The sequence below is a fragment of the Rosa rugosa genome, chromosome 2 (genome assembly GCF_958449725.1).
Source record: "Rosa rugosa chromosome 2, drRosRugo1.1, whole genome shotgun sequence".
Taxonomy (NCBI): domain Eukaryota; kingdom Viridiplantae; phylum Streptophyta; class Magnoliopsida; order Rosales; family Rosaceae; genus Rosa; species Rosa rugosa.
This window is the reverse complement of record NC_084821.1, coordinates 23,465,334-23,484,554: the sequence shown is the minus strand read 5'-3', so window position 1 is coordinate 23,484,554 and position 19,221 is coordinate 23,465,334. Positions and strand designations below refer to the sequence as shown.

Below are 19,221 nucleotides of genomic sequence, written 5' to 3'. Positions count from 1 at the left end.
GCTTAACTCACCTCACTATTACAATTGCTGTAAAACTATTACAATGCTCTAACCGCACAATCACCGCCCTGATTCTCCTGTCCTGTAGGATTACCCGCTACACAATTTGAATAGTGTACCGGGATTGCAACAACACAAAACCTGGTAAGCTTTTGACAGCTCGTATGAGTAAACAAGGAATTGCACAGTTTAAAAAAACAAGAACAACCACTCAAGAATTCTTAACACAATTTCACAATCAATTTCAATTTTCAAAAGTATATTCATGATAGCGAGTACACTAACTCATTGCTTTCATGTTTTAAGGTGTATTCATGTTCACGAGTACACTAACTCGCTACTCTTCATGTCATACTATGGCAGATAGACTAGAGCTCTAACTGAATCGTAACCTGCCACCTGGGCCAAGGTTCAGTCTTACGATAATCACCGACACAACAATGATTTTTTTTATGCCACAATCATCGACACAACGATGATTTTATCATCAACACAACGATGATTTTACTCAACTTTAATAAACAATTGGTCCACACAACTCAAATATCACACTTTACTCAACAACAAAATCAACTCAACAATAAACAACAATTTATGTTTTTGTAAGAGTAATACTTGGAATTGTAAATCAATCACATCAATTCCGCACTTTCCCAAATACCACACCATCCAATATATATTTCACGTAAATATATATATACGTAGTCACCCTCACAGGAATGACCACTAATACTAACTATAGTTCACATGCATTTAAAAATCGATAAATTCATTTTTATACTTTAAATACATTTTACTTACCTATGGACTGTAGTCGATCAAGTCCATATAATTTAAAACAAATATAGATTTTCTTAAAACAGTTTTCACAAAATTACTATAGAATTCAATCACTGAATTTCGGTTCGTAAATGAACCATGTGTGATTTTACTCACCTCGATATTCTCGCTGCGTCTTCAATTCAACACAATACACACCGAAATCGTTCACCCAAGGGAGACTGTCAATCACCTAATCACACATGACCTTAACTTAGCCAATAGCTCAAAAACATACTCAAACGACAATCCAACGGTCGGATCGAAATTAAATGATGATCCAACGGTCGGATCCTCACGGATCGCCTTTAGGATCACCCTCCAAAAATCATCACGAAGATCCAACGGTCAGATCTTCCTGAATCGTCCTTACTAACATCTTCACAAATTTATACGAAAATTCGACGGACGGATTCTCACGAATCGCCTCCCTAATCACTGTTTTGCATTTATACGAAGATCCAACGGTCGGATCTTCGCCCATGACCACACAAAGCCACTGGGACAGTCATAAGATCATCATATCAAAACTACAAGTCCATCTGACGGTCCTAACTTCACAGATCACAAATCTAACGATCGAAATCGATCGAAACTTAAGAATTCATAACTTAATCATACGATATCCAAAAATTGCGTATAATATATCGAAATGATCGTATTGAAATATAGAATCTAAAAATGCACAGAAACTATATTTTTGACCTCCGGAGTTGGCCGGAAATGGCCGCCGGAGTTAGTGGCAGAGCCGCCGCCGACCACCACCAATGGTGTCGGGGTCAGGCTGCTCCTCTTCATCTCAACAAGCTTAACAACTTTCCTAACTAGCATGTAAGCTGGAAATGACCGGAAGGGGTCGAAATTACCTAGTACAGTCGATGTGGCCGGAATTTTTCCAGAAACCGGCGAAATTTGCAGAATCCGGCAAGGCTTGATTTCGACGTCAAAACTTCAATTTCAGGCTTCTATTCCTTCTGGAGAGTTGTTAAGGAAATCAAGCCGAACTCACTGGTTCAAGAATCACAGAAAAATATGGTCTGTAGCTCGAGATATATCGATTAAAGGGTTGGTTTTCAATCACAACAGGTCGAGCTCCGATGAACGTAAAATGATCTACCCAGGTCTGGTCTTTTCTGGAGCTTGATCAGAAGGTTGATGCGAGTCCAATGAGCCAAGAATAAAGAGAATTGGTAGCCTGTAGCTCAAGATATCAAGATCGAACCAAAACGAGCTCAAAATGGGACTGCGTCCTCCGCCGCCGCCGCCGGCCGTGTTGTGGTGGAAGGCTGCCACTGGAAGCTGCGCAAGGACGAGGCGAAAGCGTGGGATGTGGTCTGGTGGCTTGAGGTGGCTTGAGGTGGAAGAGATGAGTTGATGAAGATTTGCTCTGTTTTTGGTTTTGTTTCGGCCGAGAGAGAGAGAGAGAGAGAGAGAGAGAGCCTTTGCTCTGTTCTGGTGTCGGTCGAGTGAGAGGGAGAGAGAGATAATGATGCTTTCGGACGAGAGAGAGATAAATGATGGCATGGTCTGCTGCAATCATGAGATCCTCCCCACGAGGATCGTATTATTCCTCCAACGAGGTCGTACTGCAATCATGAGATCCTCCCTACGAGAATCGTATTATTCTTCTAACGAGGTTATTACAACAGCATCTGATGTACGTGCCTTCTGACTTTGGATAAGTAATGAAGTTATCTATTTTCTCAAAAATACTGATCACCTTTTTTAAAAAATTTATTTTACTTCTGAAGTTTGGTTCTTAACTTTTAACATGCCTACTCCAATTCAGTGGTAGGATAATTTGGTGAACTGGCTACAATTTCTGTATGATACCTCTTTTGCTTATGAAGACAGAATCTTTATCATCATCTGTTGGTCTATTTGGTATACAAGGAATAAATTAGTTTTTCAACAACTAGTTCTCTCCCTTTCTCAGACCTTGTATGGGGCTGCTGTTATGGGAACTACTTACTGCCAACCTAATTTGAAATTTACTTAGTCTAAAGTCTCCAAGTATTTTCATATTAAATGACAACCTCCTGACCATAATTTTGTTAACCTTAACTCTGATGGTTCAGTTCGAAATGGTTTGGCTACTATTGGTTTTGTTATTAGAAATAGGGATCTAACCTTCTTTTTGCAGCTGCTAAGAGGTTAGGACATACACAGGTTTTAATAGCTGAAGCTACTGCTCTTCGACATGGTCTGCAAGTTGCCTTGTTAGAGTATCTCCAACAGCTTCCCTATAATTTCTCTATTATAGGGAAGCAAAAATTAAAATCTCCAAAAAAAATTCTGCTCCAACTCCAACAGATTCTCTATTTTACAGATTCCATAATTCTTTCCTAAATTATTCCCTAAAATTTTACAAATTGCTGTAAATATAAGAAATTTTGTTTTCTCTCTCATCACTATCTCTATTTTAGGGATAATTATAGGAATCTGTTTGAGCAAAATAGCCAATTTTTTTCCTAAAATGGAGAAAAAATCAAGATATAGGGAAGCTGTTGGAGTTGTTCTTATACAATTATACTCATCTCCTTGTGGAAGAAGATTCTAAGCTTCTAATTGTCAGCATTTTTGCAAAAGTTGATGTTCCTTATACAATTATACTCATCTCCTACTCTAGTAGCTGATATCAAAACCTTATCTTCCTTTTTTTTTTTTTTTATCTTTAGATTTTTTTTTTTTTTTGTATCTTTAGATATGTTTTTAGAGAGACCAATTTTATTGCAAATCGTCAGAGTTGGATCAAAAAATAAAATAAAAGAACTGACAGTCCATTATTTCATAACCAGAAAACCTAACACCAATCGTAACGAATAAAAAAGAAATAAAATTTTTACCCAATGAGGATAATTCAAAATATCTTAAACAATCCACCTGTCATTCCTTAGATCCAACCCCGCCCAACCAACTGCACTCCCTTCTCCCCATGATCACAACCAGAGCTCCAATGGCTCTCACCCCATGCCCTCACCTCTTCCACCTCCCACTTCACTCTTCATCCTCTTCCTCTTCCTCTTCCTCTCACCTCTTCTTCTACTCCCAATCGCCGTCTTCTCCGCCGCCGATTGCGCTGCGAACTACCGATGTCTCCGCCGCGTTCTCTCCGGCGAAGCTCTCGTCGGCGAGAGCCAAGTGCTTCAAATCCGCGACCGAGGAGGACCGCTTCGGCGAGCCGGAGACCGTCTCCGACGACGAAGCTGGAGATCGCGATAATGTTAAGACCGCGTCGACGGCGACCGGTGGATCGTTGAACGTTACGACGTCGTTCACCGGTGACTCTCTGTCTCTCGGGATTCGCGAGCCGGTCTACGAGGTCTGTTCTGTTGCAAGCAAAATTCGTATTAGTGTGATTAATCCACGTAATTAGTCCACTGATGCATGTAATTAGTAAACCGATAATATTTATTAATTGTTTATAGGTGGAAGAAGTGAAGGCTAATGGGACGATATCTATTAGAAAAATTAACAGGCGTCAGCTACTGAAGTCAAGTGGTGCGTAAAACTTAACCTTCTCTATAATTTTAATTTCTGTTAATTATGGAAAATTATATATATATATATGAATTCGCTTATTCATGAAGGTTTGTTTCATTGTTCATTGTTTATTGTTCATTGCCATTAAAATTTGTAGCAGCATGATGTGGATTCTTTCTCTTTGTGTATTTCATCGGAGTGTTTTTGATCCTCAGGTCTTCGTCCACGTGATATCCGAAGTGTTGATCCTTCATTGTTTTTGACAAATTCGATGCCTTCTTTGCTGGTATGATGCCGGCTTCAGTTTAGTATTTCATGCTAGTTCTTGTATGTTGTAATGCTGCTGTGTGTTATCACACCTTCTATTCGAAATTTAGCCATGGGATGTGAACATTCTGTAACTATAGGTGTCATTTCTTTCCCTGAGTATAGATGCTATTATAAGCCTAATGTTTTTTCTTTCCTTAAAATTTTGATATCATATTTACAAGCTAGTTTCGATTCACCTCCTAGGTCCGCGAGCATGCTCTTCTGTTAAATTTGGGGTCATTACGTGCAATTGCAATGCAAGAGCGTGTCCTTATATTTGACTACAACCGGTGAGCTTTGTCTTTCGAGCAGTGAAAGTTAATTTAAGGACTTCCACGTTTTGCTTAGGCTGTTCAAAGAAACTAAAATTGGAAAAATTGTTGCATGTGTAGTAAAGGAGGAAAAGCTTTCATAGAAGCACTGCTGCCTCGACTGAACCCCAAAAATATGAATGGAGGACCATCTATGCCATTTGAACTTGAGGTTAGTATTTCAATCACCTTTATTTCTTCACTACTTCCTGATCTGATCTCTCTCCCTCTCTTTATCACTCTGTCTCACTCTCTAACTACACAACATAGTGGCTCTTTTTACTATTTGAACAAAAAGAAAAGTAGAAAATATTTTGTATTTTTTATCCACTAGCCGCTTGACACACACTCCGTGCGTGCCATTTGGCTTTTCATTTTTTGTTATGGAAATGTGTAATAGTAAATTAACAATGAATAAAAAGATCATTACTCTTATGCCCGAACCCTAGAGAGACCGCCGCGTCTCTGCAACTTCCTCCATCTCCGATGGAGCAAAATTCCGGCACTTCCCCTGGTGTCGCAGCTATCGAGCACGGTCCAGGCCGTCTCCCCCTTTTTCTCTGCTCTTCTCCAGAAGTCGAGGTCCTCGACCCGTGTTGAAGCGAGGTCGTTCACTCCTCCTCAGATTGATTCGATCTGGGCTTTGTGGTCGCCTTCTGGTTGGCGTGATATTGCTCGTCCTCCGGCAGGTTCGAGAAGGAGAATCCTTTGCGGATCTGTGGATCCAAATCGCATTTGGGATCCAGGCTCTCTTTTTCCGGTATGCTCTCTGGCTAGTAGGGTTGATGTCGTGTGGTTTCGACGTTGGTTGGAGTCACGGCGATCAGACCATCTCCGGCGGCGGCGATTTGACCTCTGGTGGATAAAGGCAATGAGTTCAGGTTTGTTCGACGAGAGGCATCTCGATCAGGCCATCTGGTTGCAGTGTTCTCGGGTTAGTCGCTGCCATGCTACCTTGAAGGCGCGGCGGTCTGTCTCGGCGGCCCGGCTGTGAGGCTCGGCGGCGTGGAGGAGTGGCTCAGGAAGGGTGCCCAGCCGCTCGGGTGCCTAGAGTGTTTTCGTATGGGCTTGGTTTTGTGGCTGTTTCAATTGGGCCAGGATGTTGGTCATGTTTGCTTTGGCAGACTTGATTTTGGATTCAGGTCGGATTTGGATCCGCATTTGGGACCCGGGTGTTTCCCTAATTCGGATTTTGAATCCGAAACAGCTGCTCATTTTGTTCTGGTATTGGTTCTGGTTCTTAAGAGTTCGTCTGCCTAAATCCGAGGTTCTGGTATTGGTACCCTTGGTCGCTTTCGATCGCTTGGTGAGCGAATCGCCTCTCCTAGGTGGTCCTATCATCCGTTACAGTTTCGGTTACTCTCCTAATTACACTGCTTCAGTGACATATGCAGTGCAACAATGCCTTACGGCATTAAGTCACATGGTTACCTGGTTACCTTTTATTCTTGATGCGATTGTGCATCTAATTATGTTTTATTGTTTTTCCTTCATTATAGATGCGTTTGTGCATCTCGTTATGTTTATTACGTTCTTTCGATGTTTTGTGCATCGCTCCATGTACTCCTCAATTTTCACTTAATATAGTTTGTCGTTTTCCTTTCAAAAAAAAAAAAAAACAATGAATAAAAAGAGATTTTCTAATAAATTTTTTTCTTCCATGTTTTGTAGCAAATGACAGTTTTTCCTGTTTTTAAAATGCTTTTCTTCTACATATTCATCGACCATGGGCATTATAGAAAGTTCAAAATTTTATTATTCTAAAAGGTGTTTGCTTAATATAATAGATATGCATGATCCCTTATAAACCCCTTGTCATTTCATGTTATGTGTTTGACTTCTCATTCTCAAAAATTTAGTATCAGAGTGAGAAACAGTAAAGATCTTTGTGGTACTTTCAGGTTGTTGAAGCAGCATTGCTCTCAAGAATACAGCGCTTGGAACGAAGATTAATGGATTTAGAACCTCGTGTGAGTATGAGAACATAGTGAGTATTATACAGTTTATACTATTTTGGCTATGTAAATCTCACTCAATCTTATATCTTCTCTTTGTATAAACTTGCAACGCAACAACAAACTATCTTTTGGTTCACAATTCTAAACATTTCATGTACTTTTTTCTATGGAATCTACTCGTTATAGTATTGTGGATACGTTGGTGAAAAATGCTTCACAGAATTGTTTCATTAGAATTGCCATAGAAATAGGAAAGAGAAACGAAAAGGTTGATCAAACAATATAATACTTCTGTCTATAGTTTGCCAATAATAGACGTCTTTCCCTCCGCAAAATCACTGGTTCCACTGGACATATGATTAACTTCTTCAATTTGTTTAGGTTCAAAATATTCTAGCGGTTTTGCCCAACAAGTTAACAGCTGACATACTGGAGCAACTTCGTATCAGCAAGCAAACCTTGGTATAGTAACAGTTCTGATTCAAGTGGTATACCTGTTTCTAGTGGCATTGAAATCCCTAATCTTACACTTCTTTTTTCTTTTTTTTAATACAGGTTGAATTGGGTTCAAGGGCAGGGGCCCTTAGACAAATGTTGTTTGATCTTTTGGAGGACCCTGAAGAAATACGCCGTATATGTATTATGGGAAGAAACTGCATACTCAGGAAGGGAAGTGATGTTGTTGAATGCTCTGTTCCTTTAGAGAAGCAGATTGCTGAGGGTACGTTGAAGTTGTAGTACTTCTAATTTACTTTAGAATTGTTGCAATTGCACAATATAAGCAGTCAAGGAGTATTATATTTTATTTTGATAAAATGCAGAAGAAGAGGAAGAAATTGAAATGCTTTTGGAAAATTATCTTCAAAGGTTAGTCCCGACCATACACCACCAGATGAGAAAAGACAAAAAAAAAAAAAAAGCATCTGGTATAGTTGTTCATCATGGAAGTTGAACTTGCCTGTTGCATTTGCAGATGTGAATCTTGCCATGGCCAGGCTGAAAGGCTTCTTGATTCTGCTAAAGAAATGGAAGATTCGATAGCTGTTAACTTGAGGTTTGAATGTTGTTCTGTTGTGTGTTGTCATGTTATATAGAGAATCTCTGAACAGAAGAAAAGAAAAGTTGTTTAGTTCCTGGTCTACAGATTTACTTTTCTCACAGTCAACACCAATTTTAACTTCATTTATCAGTTCTCGGAGGCTTGAGGTTAGCAGAGTGGAATTGCTCCTTCAGGTTGGTACCTTTTGTGTGGCACTGGGTGCTCTGGTTGCAGGTATGTCCTAAACCTGTTAATATGTATATTTAATGCTTCAGTCATATGTAATACTTCTGCAAGTGGTTTCTTTACCAATGTGTATGAGGTTTTATAGTCTGGCACATCATCTTACCATCTAGGAACTTGCCATGTACTTTAATCTCCATGATAAGTAGGTATGCTTAGCTAGATAGCAAAACCACTTTAGCCACCCCATAGCTAGATATATCTATAACTATCTATCTATATATCTTATGATCTCCTCAAGTTTCAATCAATTACAACGTCCGGCGCGGCTGCGCCTCCGCGGGGGTGGGGGTTGGGGTGGTGAACTAGATGTCATTTGCATAAGTTGATAACAAGATCAAGATGACAGATGACTTATTAAGATTAAGTAACTATAAAAGATAGTACTAAAGATCTCTTGACATAAATTATCTCTCTTGTAGGAATTTAGGCACGTTGTCCATCTTTTGAACTTACAAATGGAAATAACCAAATAGCTAGAAGATGGATGAAAATTAAAACATGCATATTAGGTTTTGAAATCCTATTAAGGTTCGGTACATCACAGTTACAACCTTTCATCATCACTACAATAATTAAGGTTGAATTCTTGAAGTAGTCCAGTTTTATTCACCACCAAATTTGTCTTTTGAATTCTAAGTCGATATTATTGGTACTCCGTTATGGGGCTATGTCAAGTCTTTTGTTTTCTTTCAAATTGCAGGTATATTTGGCATGAACTTAAGATCCTATCTTGAAGAACATGTGGTATGTTACTTGCTGAAGCCAACTTGATGCAATTCACCTACATTCTCATTTAGTTTATGAAGCTAATGTGCACAGTGTTCTTATTGCTTGACTTGGTGCAGTTCGCATTTTGGTTTACGACAGCTGGGATAATTGTTGGTGCTGTTGTGGGATTTTATCTAATGTATTCATATCTCAAGACGCGAAAAATATTGTAACTAGAAAGGGATTCAAAAACAGGTAAAAGTAAAACTTTTTGAATTTAGAATTGCTGAATCTTTTGGTTGTATGATTGTACCTTGTGAAACTTGGTATGCAATGGTGAATTTTGTTACTTTGGAGTCTGGAGTGTGTTGGTCCTGAAACTTCCAACTAAAATCAAAGGGATTGATGTATAACTTAAATGACATCTCATCCATTTTACAGGTAAATTCAGAGGTCAAAAACATTCTTCTGCCAACGAAATTGGGATGGTACCAAGTTCTCTGTGCACTATAATTCTTATGAACGCGTACTCAGTATGGCAGCCTGTCAACACAAGCAAATTATTTAGACTTAGCCACTTGGCTTGAATATCTATACGCAACAAGCGTCCTGTTCTACTTTCTAGACAACAAGTACTTGTAGCCCTGTATATTTGGGCCACGATGAAAGCTGGAGCGTATTCTTGAAAGCAGTTCAGAAGTTGAACAAATTTCATTCTTGAAGTAATAATTTGCTCTGTATTAGAAGTCTTAACTCATGTGTGGACTTTGCCTTCAGCTTTGGCCGCGGTGTAACAAATAATATCATCTGCTCTTGTAAAGATGGAATACGTTATGAACAGAATTAAAGAAACTTTGGAATGAGGCCTTAGAGGCAAGTTCTTTTTTTTTTTTTTTTTTTTTAAATACTACAAACCTCCAGTAATAGAAGAGAACCTCCAGTTTGTTTCTTTATTTTTTTTATTTGGGGGTGATTTTCAGTGTTACCTTGTTTCATTTTTCACTTGCACTTTGAGAAGCGTGTAGAAATGTCTGAGTCTGAAAATCACTCCTCTTCTAATTACTCTAGATTACAGTTTTTCTAATTTTTATTTTTGCGAAAGATTATCTTGCCAGTATTACTTTAAGATCATTCTGCTCCTGTTTCCTAATTCTAATATCCCTCTTTCCTTTTGGCATATACATATGGCATTCCTGAAAAAGAGAAATTAGAAGTGATGCCAAGGTGAGACTGTAAGAGCCATCGGAAGATGTGAAATGAGTAAAGCTCTGCCAGAGAATAAAGAAACAAGTCACCATTACATGGCAACATTTTCGAACTGGTAAAATGTACAATCAAACAAACCTGGCGAACAAAAAGTAAAATAAGTGAACTCTTGCAAAGAACAAACAATGATTAGGTGTGTGTTCCAAAACTGCGCAGACAATTTGCATTACAACTGGTTAGCATTGATAAAAGATACACATCACCGGGGCAAAAAAAATGAACTGTGGAAAGCAAAGAAAACTCTATGCTGGAAAAAGAAAACAAGTGGCAAGAAAACAACATAGTATAACACCTGAATCCACCTGTTATGCCTGTTGTCAAGAATTTGGTACACGTTGGGATTCTTTAACAGGTTTTGAAGAGTCATCAATCGCTATATCCTCCATTCCAACCACCAATGCTTCCACCTCATCCTTCTCCCTCATCTCCGAAATACTCCCATTTCCAGCCATGGAAGGCTCAAGAAGCCGAGGACCTGCATTTATCCATGGATGGCTGAGGCACTGGGCAGCTGTTGGCCTCTTTTCAGGGACATAATCAAGTATGGGAACTAGAAAGTTAGTCATGTCATTTGCATCTTGCTCACTGAAATTGTACTTCTCCATTAGAACCTTATTAAGAGGCCAGAAACGCAATTGCCGGATATGTTTCAAATCCCCAGATCGGTTAAAGAAGTCTCGGGAATGGCGACCACCTAATGCAATCTGGACAAAAAATTATTATGAAAATTTACCCAGTCTTACTGGCAAATAATGAAATCTCATACTACTTTTTGGGACATCTGATTCTTGATTTGCATGAAAAATAAAAATAATAAAAAAAGAATAGCAGTGCAAGTATTCCATATGAATATCATTTCTTTCAAAGAGCCAAGTATTGTGCTCTCACCTTTTTCGGAATTTTTCCTAGAAGTTCCATCATCAATGCCAGGTGGTCCTGCAAAGTTTAAAATAGTCAATCCATGGAACTTGAATTATGACAGGGTGCATAAACGAAAACAAGGCGTCATTTATGAATCTTTATAAGCATGCTCAAAATTACAAGAACAATTTCAACGTCATCCTGAACGGTTTGTTTGAAGAGAAAAGATATATCAGATAACAAGGATTCCAAATCATCATAAACTACAGTCCAGTCCCTTCATTCTAGAATCAATCAGGACACTGCCCCATCAAAGTAACTATTGATTTAATACCCAAACATATTAGTAATAACTCGGCATAAAAGAAGTTATATTAGTTTGATGGTGCTTATGATTTTATCAACCAAAAAAATAAAATAAAAATAAAAAAATCAGACAATACCACTTAAGAGAATGTACAGAAAGAGAGAAAATCAATATAACAATAATAACTTCTAATAGCACCAGGCTCATACCAGCCTAACATAAAGAATGCAAGTCATCTGACAGGGAGATGAACTAAAAAAGACAATTGTATACTTGTAACTGCAATTCTGGAACTACATTAGGTGGGAAGCAGGTAAATCCAGTGATGCAATAATGATCAAGAACCATATGACATACAGAAAGATTCACCATAAGGTGTAGGTGTAGGTTTTATTATTCCATGTACTGTTTGAATTAAGGGTTGTTCCAATTTGAAACGCCAAAGTTCCACAATCTGCCCCATCTTTATCTTAAAATACTTAACCCCACTTCACCATCTAAATAACGATAAAATTCATCTCTTATCTCCCCTACATCTCTCCACACAAAGATGACAAAAGTGCCCATTGGGTATCCACAACTATCAACTTCCTTCCCTCCTCCCTCTCTTCCACCCTATGAGGAGGAAAATGGGAGATTGATGGTCGCTGGCAGGTATACAGTTTTTTTTTTTTTTCCATCTCTACCCCACTCACTCAGTTGGTCATTTTCCTTGCAAGATTCCAGAGCTTGGTGGCACTGCTACCACCCTGGCTTTACGTTTAAGTCATTAAAAGTATAACTAAATATGTGTAATTACATGAATATGCAACGTAATAAAATACAAATGCTAAATAAAAAATAAAAAAAAGGCGGGTAAGTTGATAAATTCAGGGTTCAAATAGAATAACCATTGGATGTCATTTAATTGTGTGAGCTATGGAGATTATGAACATCCGAACACAGATAATGAGACAATAGCAACACGCATAAAGTTAACCATTATGAAAACTAAAATATTGGTGGCTGTTTAAATATATACATAGTCGCGTGTGTATCTGACGTATATTCAGAAAAATTTCAGTATCCACAAAATATGAGATCAGAACAATCAGGCAATGAAGTACCGCAGACGGTCAAAATTTCTTTAACAATTATAAAGGACATGATCAAGAAACTGCACTTACCTCATCTTTGTCATATTTGTCACCGCTGTGTGGATCAAAAAGAACATCACCGGTGGCTAGCTCAAAGCAAACACAAGCAAATGACCACATATCTGCTAGAGTTGAGTATTTATCTCCAAGGATAACTTCTGGGCATCTGTACTGCCTTGTCTGAATATCACTTGTGAATTGTTTATATGTCCAACAAGCACTTCCAAAATCAACCAATTTGCATTTGAGGTCAGCGGCTGCCATCAGCTTCTTCCTTGTTGAAGGGTCTGGTCTTTTCTGATCCTTATTTTCTTGGTGATTGTCTTTTACTTCTTCACCAGTAGTTGATTCATCTTTAACCACAGAATTCTTCACTTGTTCTTCCACAGCATTCCCATTTGATTTCATTTCATTAGTAGAATCATCTGGAATAACTATGGTGGAGTCTGCCTCAGCATCCTCAGAGGTTTCCGTCCCTCCACAACCCTGAGTTGCCTTCTTAGCCTTTTTCCGAATCTTCTTTTTCTGATTCTTGGTGAGATCCCCATTTGACTTCTTAATATCTTTCGAAGCCCCAGAAACCGTCACAGTCTTATCTTTTCCGGTTGGAAGGACAAGAGGAACACCTGACTTCCGCGGATCTTTAGACGGATCAATCATCGACAGAAGCAACACATTCTCTGGCTTCAAATCCGTGTGTATGATCGAAAGCTGACGATGCAAGTAATCCAAACCCACCAATATATGAAATGCAATCTCTTTAACCATGTGCAACGGCGTCCCTCGGTAATCACTATACTTAATAACAGTCAAAAGATTATCCCCAAGGTACTCGAAAACCATACAGACATGCTGCCCATTCGGACCTAAATGCTTAAAATGATCCAAAAGCTTCACAACAAACTTGTTGTCACCGGGGTCTCCCTCGGCAATCTGATTAAGAATCTTAATCTCATCCATTGCTGCTTCGGTGTACATCCGAGCACTCTTTTGAATCTTCAATGCAACATAACGCTATACACATAATGAACTATCCAATTAACTATTGCAACAATCAAAATGTACTAAAATTTCCAGCTACAATCACTCAAAGAAAACACCCATATATAAAATAAAAAAACTAGTACAAATTACTAAGAGCTACTCTTCGAAACTAGTAAGGAGCCAAAACAGAGGGGAAAATCGTAAATTGCAGAGCTTACCGAGGTGTGAGTGTCCCAAGCGAGCCAGACGGTGGAGAAGTGACCCCAGCCGAGCTTGGTCTGAACCACGTAGCGCCCATTTTTGAAGGAGTCCCCAATCTGGACGGCGTGGTAGCCTCCTTTCCTGTAATCCTCGGTGCCCTCGTCCTCCGACGAGTATTCGCTGAGGTCGTCGCGATCGTCGGCCATAGAAGTTGGGAGAGTGAGAAAACCCTAGTGAGGTTTTGGGGTCTGGTTTGTTGGGTTCGGTAAAGCACTGGGATTTTAGACTTGGAGTTGTCCCAATCGCAATACCCCCCAAAACAAAGGTAATGCCCGGGTTTTTTTTATTTTTTTCTTTAAAGGTACTAATTAATTAGTGGTCAAATTAAGGGCCGGCAAACTAATCATAACTTCATTAAGTGAATGATTAAGGCCAGAATCCAGCTGTGTTGGAGGGTTACAGTCCAGAAATTAGTATAGACTTTGTTAGAGGGAAGGTTTGAGGGCTCTTTTTTATGTTTTTAATGAAATAGTAGTGTTTATTAGAGCAACTCCAACAACTTTTCTATATCCTCAGACCAAAAAAAAAAAAAATTTCCCCATATCTTGATTTTTCTCCATTTTAGGGAAAAACTTAGCTGTTTTGCTTCAACAGATTCCATATAATTATCTCTAAAATAGAGATAGTGATGGGAGAGAAAACAAAATTCCCTATATTTACAGCAATCTGCAAAATTTTAGGGAAGAATTATGGAATCTGTTGGAGTTGGAGCATAAATTTTTTTGGAGATTTTAATTTTTGCTTCCCTATAATAGAGAAATTATAGGGAAGCTGTTGGAAATGCTCTTAGGAGTTTAGGACACAAATTAACCATACATTGGCCATATAGAATGGAAACACCTAGTGCTTTACTCTGGTTCTTCCGTACTTTGTTCTTGTTAAGGGAGATATTGTTGGGCTTCGGTCTATTGTTTATTGGCAGTGGCGTTCTGGCCTTGGTTTACAACGAGGCTGTGGATCTAAGTTTCATTGTTTTCTGGATATTGAGTTCATTGGGTTCGGAGTGTCTCTGTTGGGGTGGTGCCTTGCTTCTCATTTGTAGTCGGGATGAGTTGTAGCTGGGCCATTCGAGTTGTGGGTCGGGAGATGATACGCTCAAAGCAAGCGCATAATTTAACCCTGAAAACATCGTTAGTGGTATAAGCAAATAGGGATCGTTCTATTCCGGGGATTGAGGGTACACCTGTCATTGTCAAAAAACAAATAAAGAATTAAAATAATAAAGTAAAAAGTATTATGTACAAAAATAAAATAAAGAATAAAAATATATACAAGTTAATATAAAAAAGGGGGGTTTTGAGATTATAGAATTGGAATTAAAATTAAATGAAATAAAGAAAGTGTAAAAACACATATACAAGGGTGGAACACAAGAAACAAAGATCAAAACTACAGTCATATGAATGAAATCCAATTACAATTCCTATAGTTGATTATCTATGTCATGAGAAATAAGTTGACCATGTGAAACATTCGAAGCAAATGATTTCCCATATTTTACTTTCCTTGAATATTTAATCTAAGTGAAAGCACCTAAATTAAACCTATTGAACATGCAATCATAGTCTAGAAAACTAGCTAATCAAGAACACATTCAATGCATGAAGAACAAAGAAAGGATGTCAACCAAAGTGCACAACCTAGTATGAAAAAGTCCATCTATTTGCAATCCTCCTTAATTGATTTCGACTTTTGTCCAAAGCCTTTACTACTTAAATCTAGCACCAATTACATGCATATATCCTAAGTTGGCCATCAAAGAACACATACATATAAAAGTTTTCCATAATCCAAAATCAATTAAGCAATCTCACAAAAGCAACATAAAAATCAACATAAAGAAATCACAATTTTTATTCAAACATAGAAATTGGGCTTAAACTTTGCCCTTAATGTTATTGTTAACTAGAAACAAATTCCTACGAAATTAAATAAGGAAAAAGAATGAATTACACCGTGAGTTGGAGATGGAGATGGAGTGCTTGAAACGTTGAAATCTTGAATCTTGGAAGCAAGCCTTCAAGGTGGACGATGGAGGATATGATATTCCCGGCTCCTTCTTCTTCTTCTTCTTCTTACTTGAAAACGCAGAATTTTGCAACTAGAGAATGGAGAGAAAAATGGAATGGAAATGGAGAGACAAAGAAGATGAAATGGATGAAGGAATCTATTTAGAGTGAGAGGAGAAGGTGTTTATATAGGGAAGAAAAAGAAGAGTGAAATGATAAATGGAAGAAAAATAATGAAAGTGGTTTGTAAAATATGGAAAAGATGGAGTAATGATGAAATGAAAGCAAGGCATGAATGTGCAGAAGTATGGAAGTGATGATGATCTATTGGAGCAGAAAAATATATCCAAGGAAAAAGAGAAAAGCATCTAGCTTTCTTCATGTGGGTAGGAAACATGAACATGTGATGTTGAGCTGTTTTTTAGATCAGTTTCTGCCCCTTTATTCCTTCAATTATTTCTCCAACAAGCATTCCCAATTTCACTATGACCTCTTCATAAAAAATGTTCCATTATGAGTGTAGATCACCCTGGTAAAATTTCAGATTTTTATTCCATGTGGTTGGGCCGAAAATGCTGCTGGACCTCTTACAGGTCCAGTTTTCCAGTTTTGCTTCTGTAGAAAATTGGGCTGATTGTTTGAAGGCCTTCCACTCAACAAAAGTTCTTGCACTCTTCATAAGAAATGATCCTTGGGCTGTCTAGAATGGATCTGGAAAGTTTCAGCTCATTTGAAGTTCATTTGGTCCGGCGGCCGCTCCTTCTTCCTTGCTTGGCTTGGTTTCTCCTAGCCGGAGTAGGAAAATGTGTAAAATTGACATTTTAGTACATTTCCATTTTTCTCCACCATTTATAGGTAAGTGTGGACCTAATGCTCATTTCACCATCATTTACTCCAATGTACCTAAGAAAATAGAAATTGAGTTAAAAATCGATTCGTTAAGGAATTAACTAAGCAAAATGTGAGGAATTAACTATTAAAATACCACATTAAAATGCTCCTATCAAATTCCCCCACACTTAGCTTTTGCTAGTCCCTTAGCAAAATCAAAAACTAACAAACCAAAAAGACTATGACACAAAACAAAGAAACCAACGAAAAAAATGACTAAGTATGGAAACAAAAACACAAAGACTCAAAGAAACCAAAAACGTAAAACACAAAGCAAAACACAAAGAAAAAAAAAAAACGTCACACATAAAAGAGTAAATTCAAAGACAAAGACCAAGATGTTGACATCACAAAGACCTCTATTGCCCTTTAACATATTGTCTCAGAAATGTCTTACTTTCACAACACCAAGATTAGCACTCAACCAAGAATCAATGTTAAGCATTCGAGAGTTAATTAAAACATATGATCCACACATACACAAGTAGGACTTGGTTGTAATAATGGTGATTGGGGTTTAGCTTAGCATGCTTCAGACAAGTATGATTCATATCCTCACAAGGTATATCCACTTTTTCTTCTCTCAGATCAAGGCAATGCTTAAAAGCTTATAATCACTCATTTATATGTGAGAGAACATATTTTAAGGCAGTCAAATAGCTCACATATATAAGAAACGAAAAGCACTTTGTGAATATAATTTTTTTTTTTCAAAAGATCTCATGAAGGATATCAACTACTTGCACGAATGGACCCAAGCCATAGGTTCAACTCTTGTAACTCATCTCCACATCAAAGGCTGTCCCATCTTAAGGATCAAGAAGGTCCTCTCAAAGGTTGTAATGGGGCTAAGGCTCAAGGTTTAAAGAAATGAAAGGTAAGGATTATCAAAGTGTCCTAAAAACCTAGTAGAGCTCATATGAATGTATAGATCTCGAAATATTTCACCAAGGCATTGCAAAAACGTCACTTCCCCATAGAGGTAATATAAGAGGGCCAAATGTCTTCATGTTGGGCCCAATCTTCAATATAAACTTCCCTTGAACTCTAGTGAAATGGACAAAGGCCAAATTTTTCTGTAGTGGGCCTTCAATTCAAAGCAAACTCCAAAATCACTAAGTATGGGGGATGAAAGTCCATAAACATATATATATATATATTTTTTTTTTTCTTTTTAGCCGTACACAATTTTTCTCTTTTCTTTTCATTTTTCACGGCTTCAACATATCTTTTTCTTTATGGACAAGTCTATCCCCACACTTGAACTTTCACCTCTTCTCAATCTTCATCCTTAGCACCAAACCCATGTAGTATGTCTCAAAAGATAGCTCCACTAAGTCCTTAGAACAAAGGGTAGGGTTGTAACTATACTAAGCTTCATGGTTAAGGATTTTAAGGGTGATGAACGAAAAGGCTCAAAGTAGGCTCAAAGGGGCTTATCTAGGGGGGTCCCACGACGGGCACAAATGGGGACACAAGTTTATTTGGCAATGGTGGTAATTCCTAGAGAACCTCTATCCCTTCCAGAATCAGGGCCATGTATTGATATCACGTCTCAACAAGCACAAGAGCGAATTCTAGCATTCTCTAGTCCATTAAACTTAATCTATGGCAAGCAGTCAATCAAGATGAAAGAATAATGAGATCATCAAAACATCGCCAAGAAATTAAGAATATATTTTTCATTTCACTCCAAGAAAAAGGGACATGGTTCAATTATCTCACATGGCTTTATGAATCACAACTCATCTTAACATGCTCATATTCTGTACCAAGGTCATGCAATCCATATCCACTACAAGGCACACATTTTTCATATATCTCAATTAACCAAAGAATACCATGTTTAAAATCATCTCAATGTTGTGATCCTCTTTTAGTCATGATTTCAGAGATATAGAATCATCCCAGACAGTTGAAAGGCATCCTAAGACTCAAAACAAAAACAAAAGCAACGAAATTTTTTATATTTCTGACATTTTTCGATTTTTTTGTTTTGTTTTCTTTTTATGACAAAAACTAACTACAAGCATTAATCCTTCCCCCCACACTTAAATCATACATTGTCCTCAATGTTAAACAAGTTAGAGCATGCAATGAACAATTATCATGTGAATGGAATGATTAACTCAAGAAAACCTAAAAACAAAAACTAAAAACGCAAATAACAAAGATACAATCAGAAAATAGTAATAGAGGAGATAGAGTTTAAGAGAGCAAATCTGCGTTGATGGCTCCTCCACAGCTACGGTTGAAATGGGTTGTCTCCCATGCAGCGCTTAATGTTTAAAGTCTTTCAGCCTAGACTTGTACCTCCATTTACTCCTTTGGAGGAGCGGTATGCGGGCGAGTGGCAGCCTTCTTGCTGGTTTCAGCCTTCGGAGGAGGGTTCTGATGGAGTGACATAAATAAAATAAAAAAACGGGGGAGGCAAGGTTCGAAACCTTAACCTGCTACACGAAACCTTTGTCCCCAACCACTGGAGCACAAGCTGTGCTTAATATAATGTGTACAAATTTTATACTTATTATGTCATAAACGAACATAATAAAAATAAACGAGAGGCGAGGTTCGAACCTCAGACCTCTTGTACACGAACTTTACACTCAACCACTCGAGCACGGCTGCTCACG

The 19,221-nt window shown here is 38.1% G+C and overlaps 2 protein-coding genes across 2 annotated transcripts; one reads left to right on the top strand and one right to left on the bottom strand.

The window, feature by feature from the left end:
• Positions 1 to 3,692: 3,692 nt before the first annotated feature.
• On the top strand, positions 3,693 to 9,858 carry LOC133732413 (magnesium transporter MRS2-11, chloroplastic). Its single transcript, XM_062159955.1, has 14 exons — positions 3,693 to 4,141; positions 4,248 to 4,320; positions 4,518 to 4,588; positions 4,816 to 4,901; positions 5,004 to 5,094; positions 6,824 to 6,892; positions 7,262 to 7,342; positions 7,436 to 7,601; positions 7,702 to 7,747; positions 7,854 to 7,934; positions 8,071 to 8,153; positions 8,866 to 8,909; positions 9,011 to 9,128; positions 9,315 to 9,858. Exons 1-13 carry the CDS (start codon positions 3,755 to 3,757, stop codon positions 9,104 to 9,106), a joined length of 1,374 nt encoding a protein of 457 aa, XP_062015939.1. The 5' UTR covers positions 3,693 to 3,754; the 3' UTR covers positions 9,107 to 9,128; positions 9,315 to 9,858.
• A 365-nt stretch (positions 9,859 to 10,223) lies between these two features.
• LOC133729326 (uncharacterized) lies at positions 10,224 to 13,967 on the bottom strand. The gene is made up of 4 exons (XM_062156829.1): positions 13,646 to 13,967; positions 12,474 to 13,457; positions 11,028 to 11,075; positions 10,224 to 10,843 (listed from the first exon to the last, which is right to left on the bottom strand). The coding sequence occupies exons 1-4, from the start codon at positions 13,832 to 13,834 to the stop codon at positions 10,457 to 10,459; spliced, it is 1,608 nt and encodes a 535-aa protein (XP_062012813.1). The 5' UTR covers positions 13,835 to 13,967; the 3' UTR covers positions 10,224 to 10,456.
• Positions 13,968 to 19,221: the final 5,254 nt, after the last annotated feature.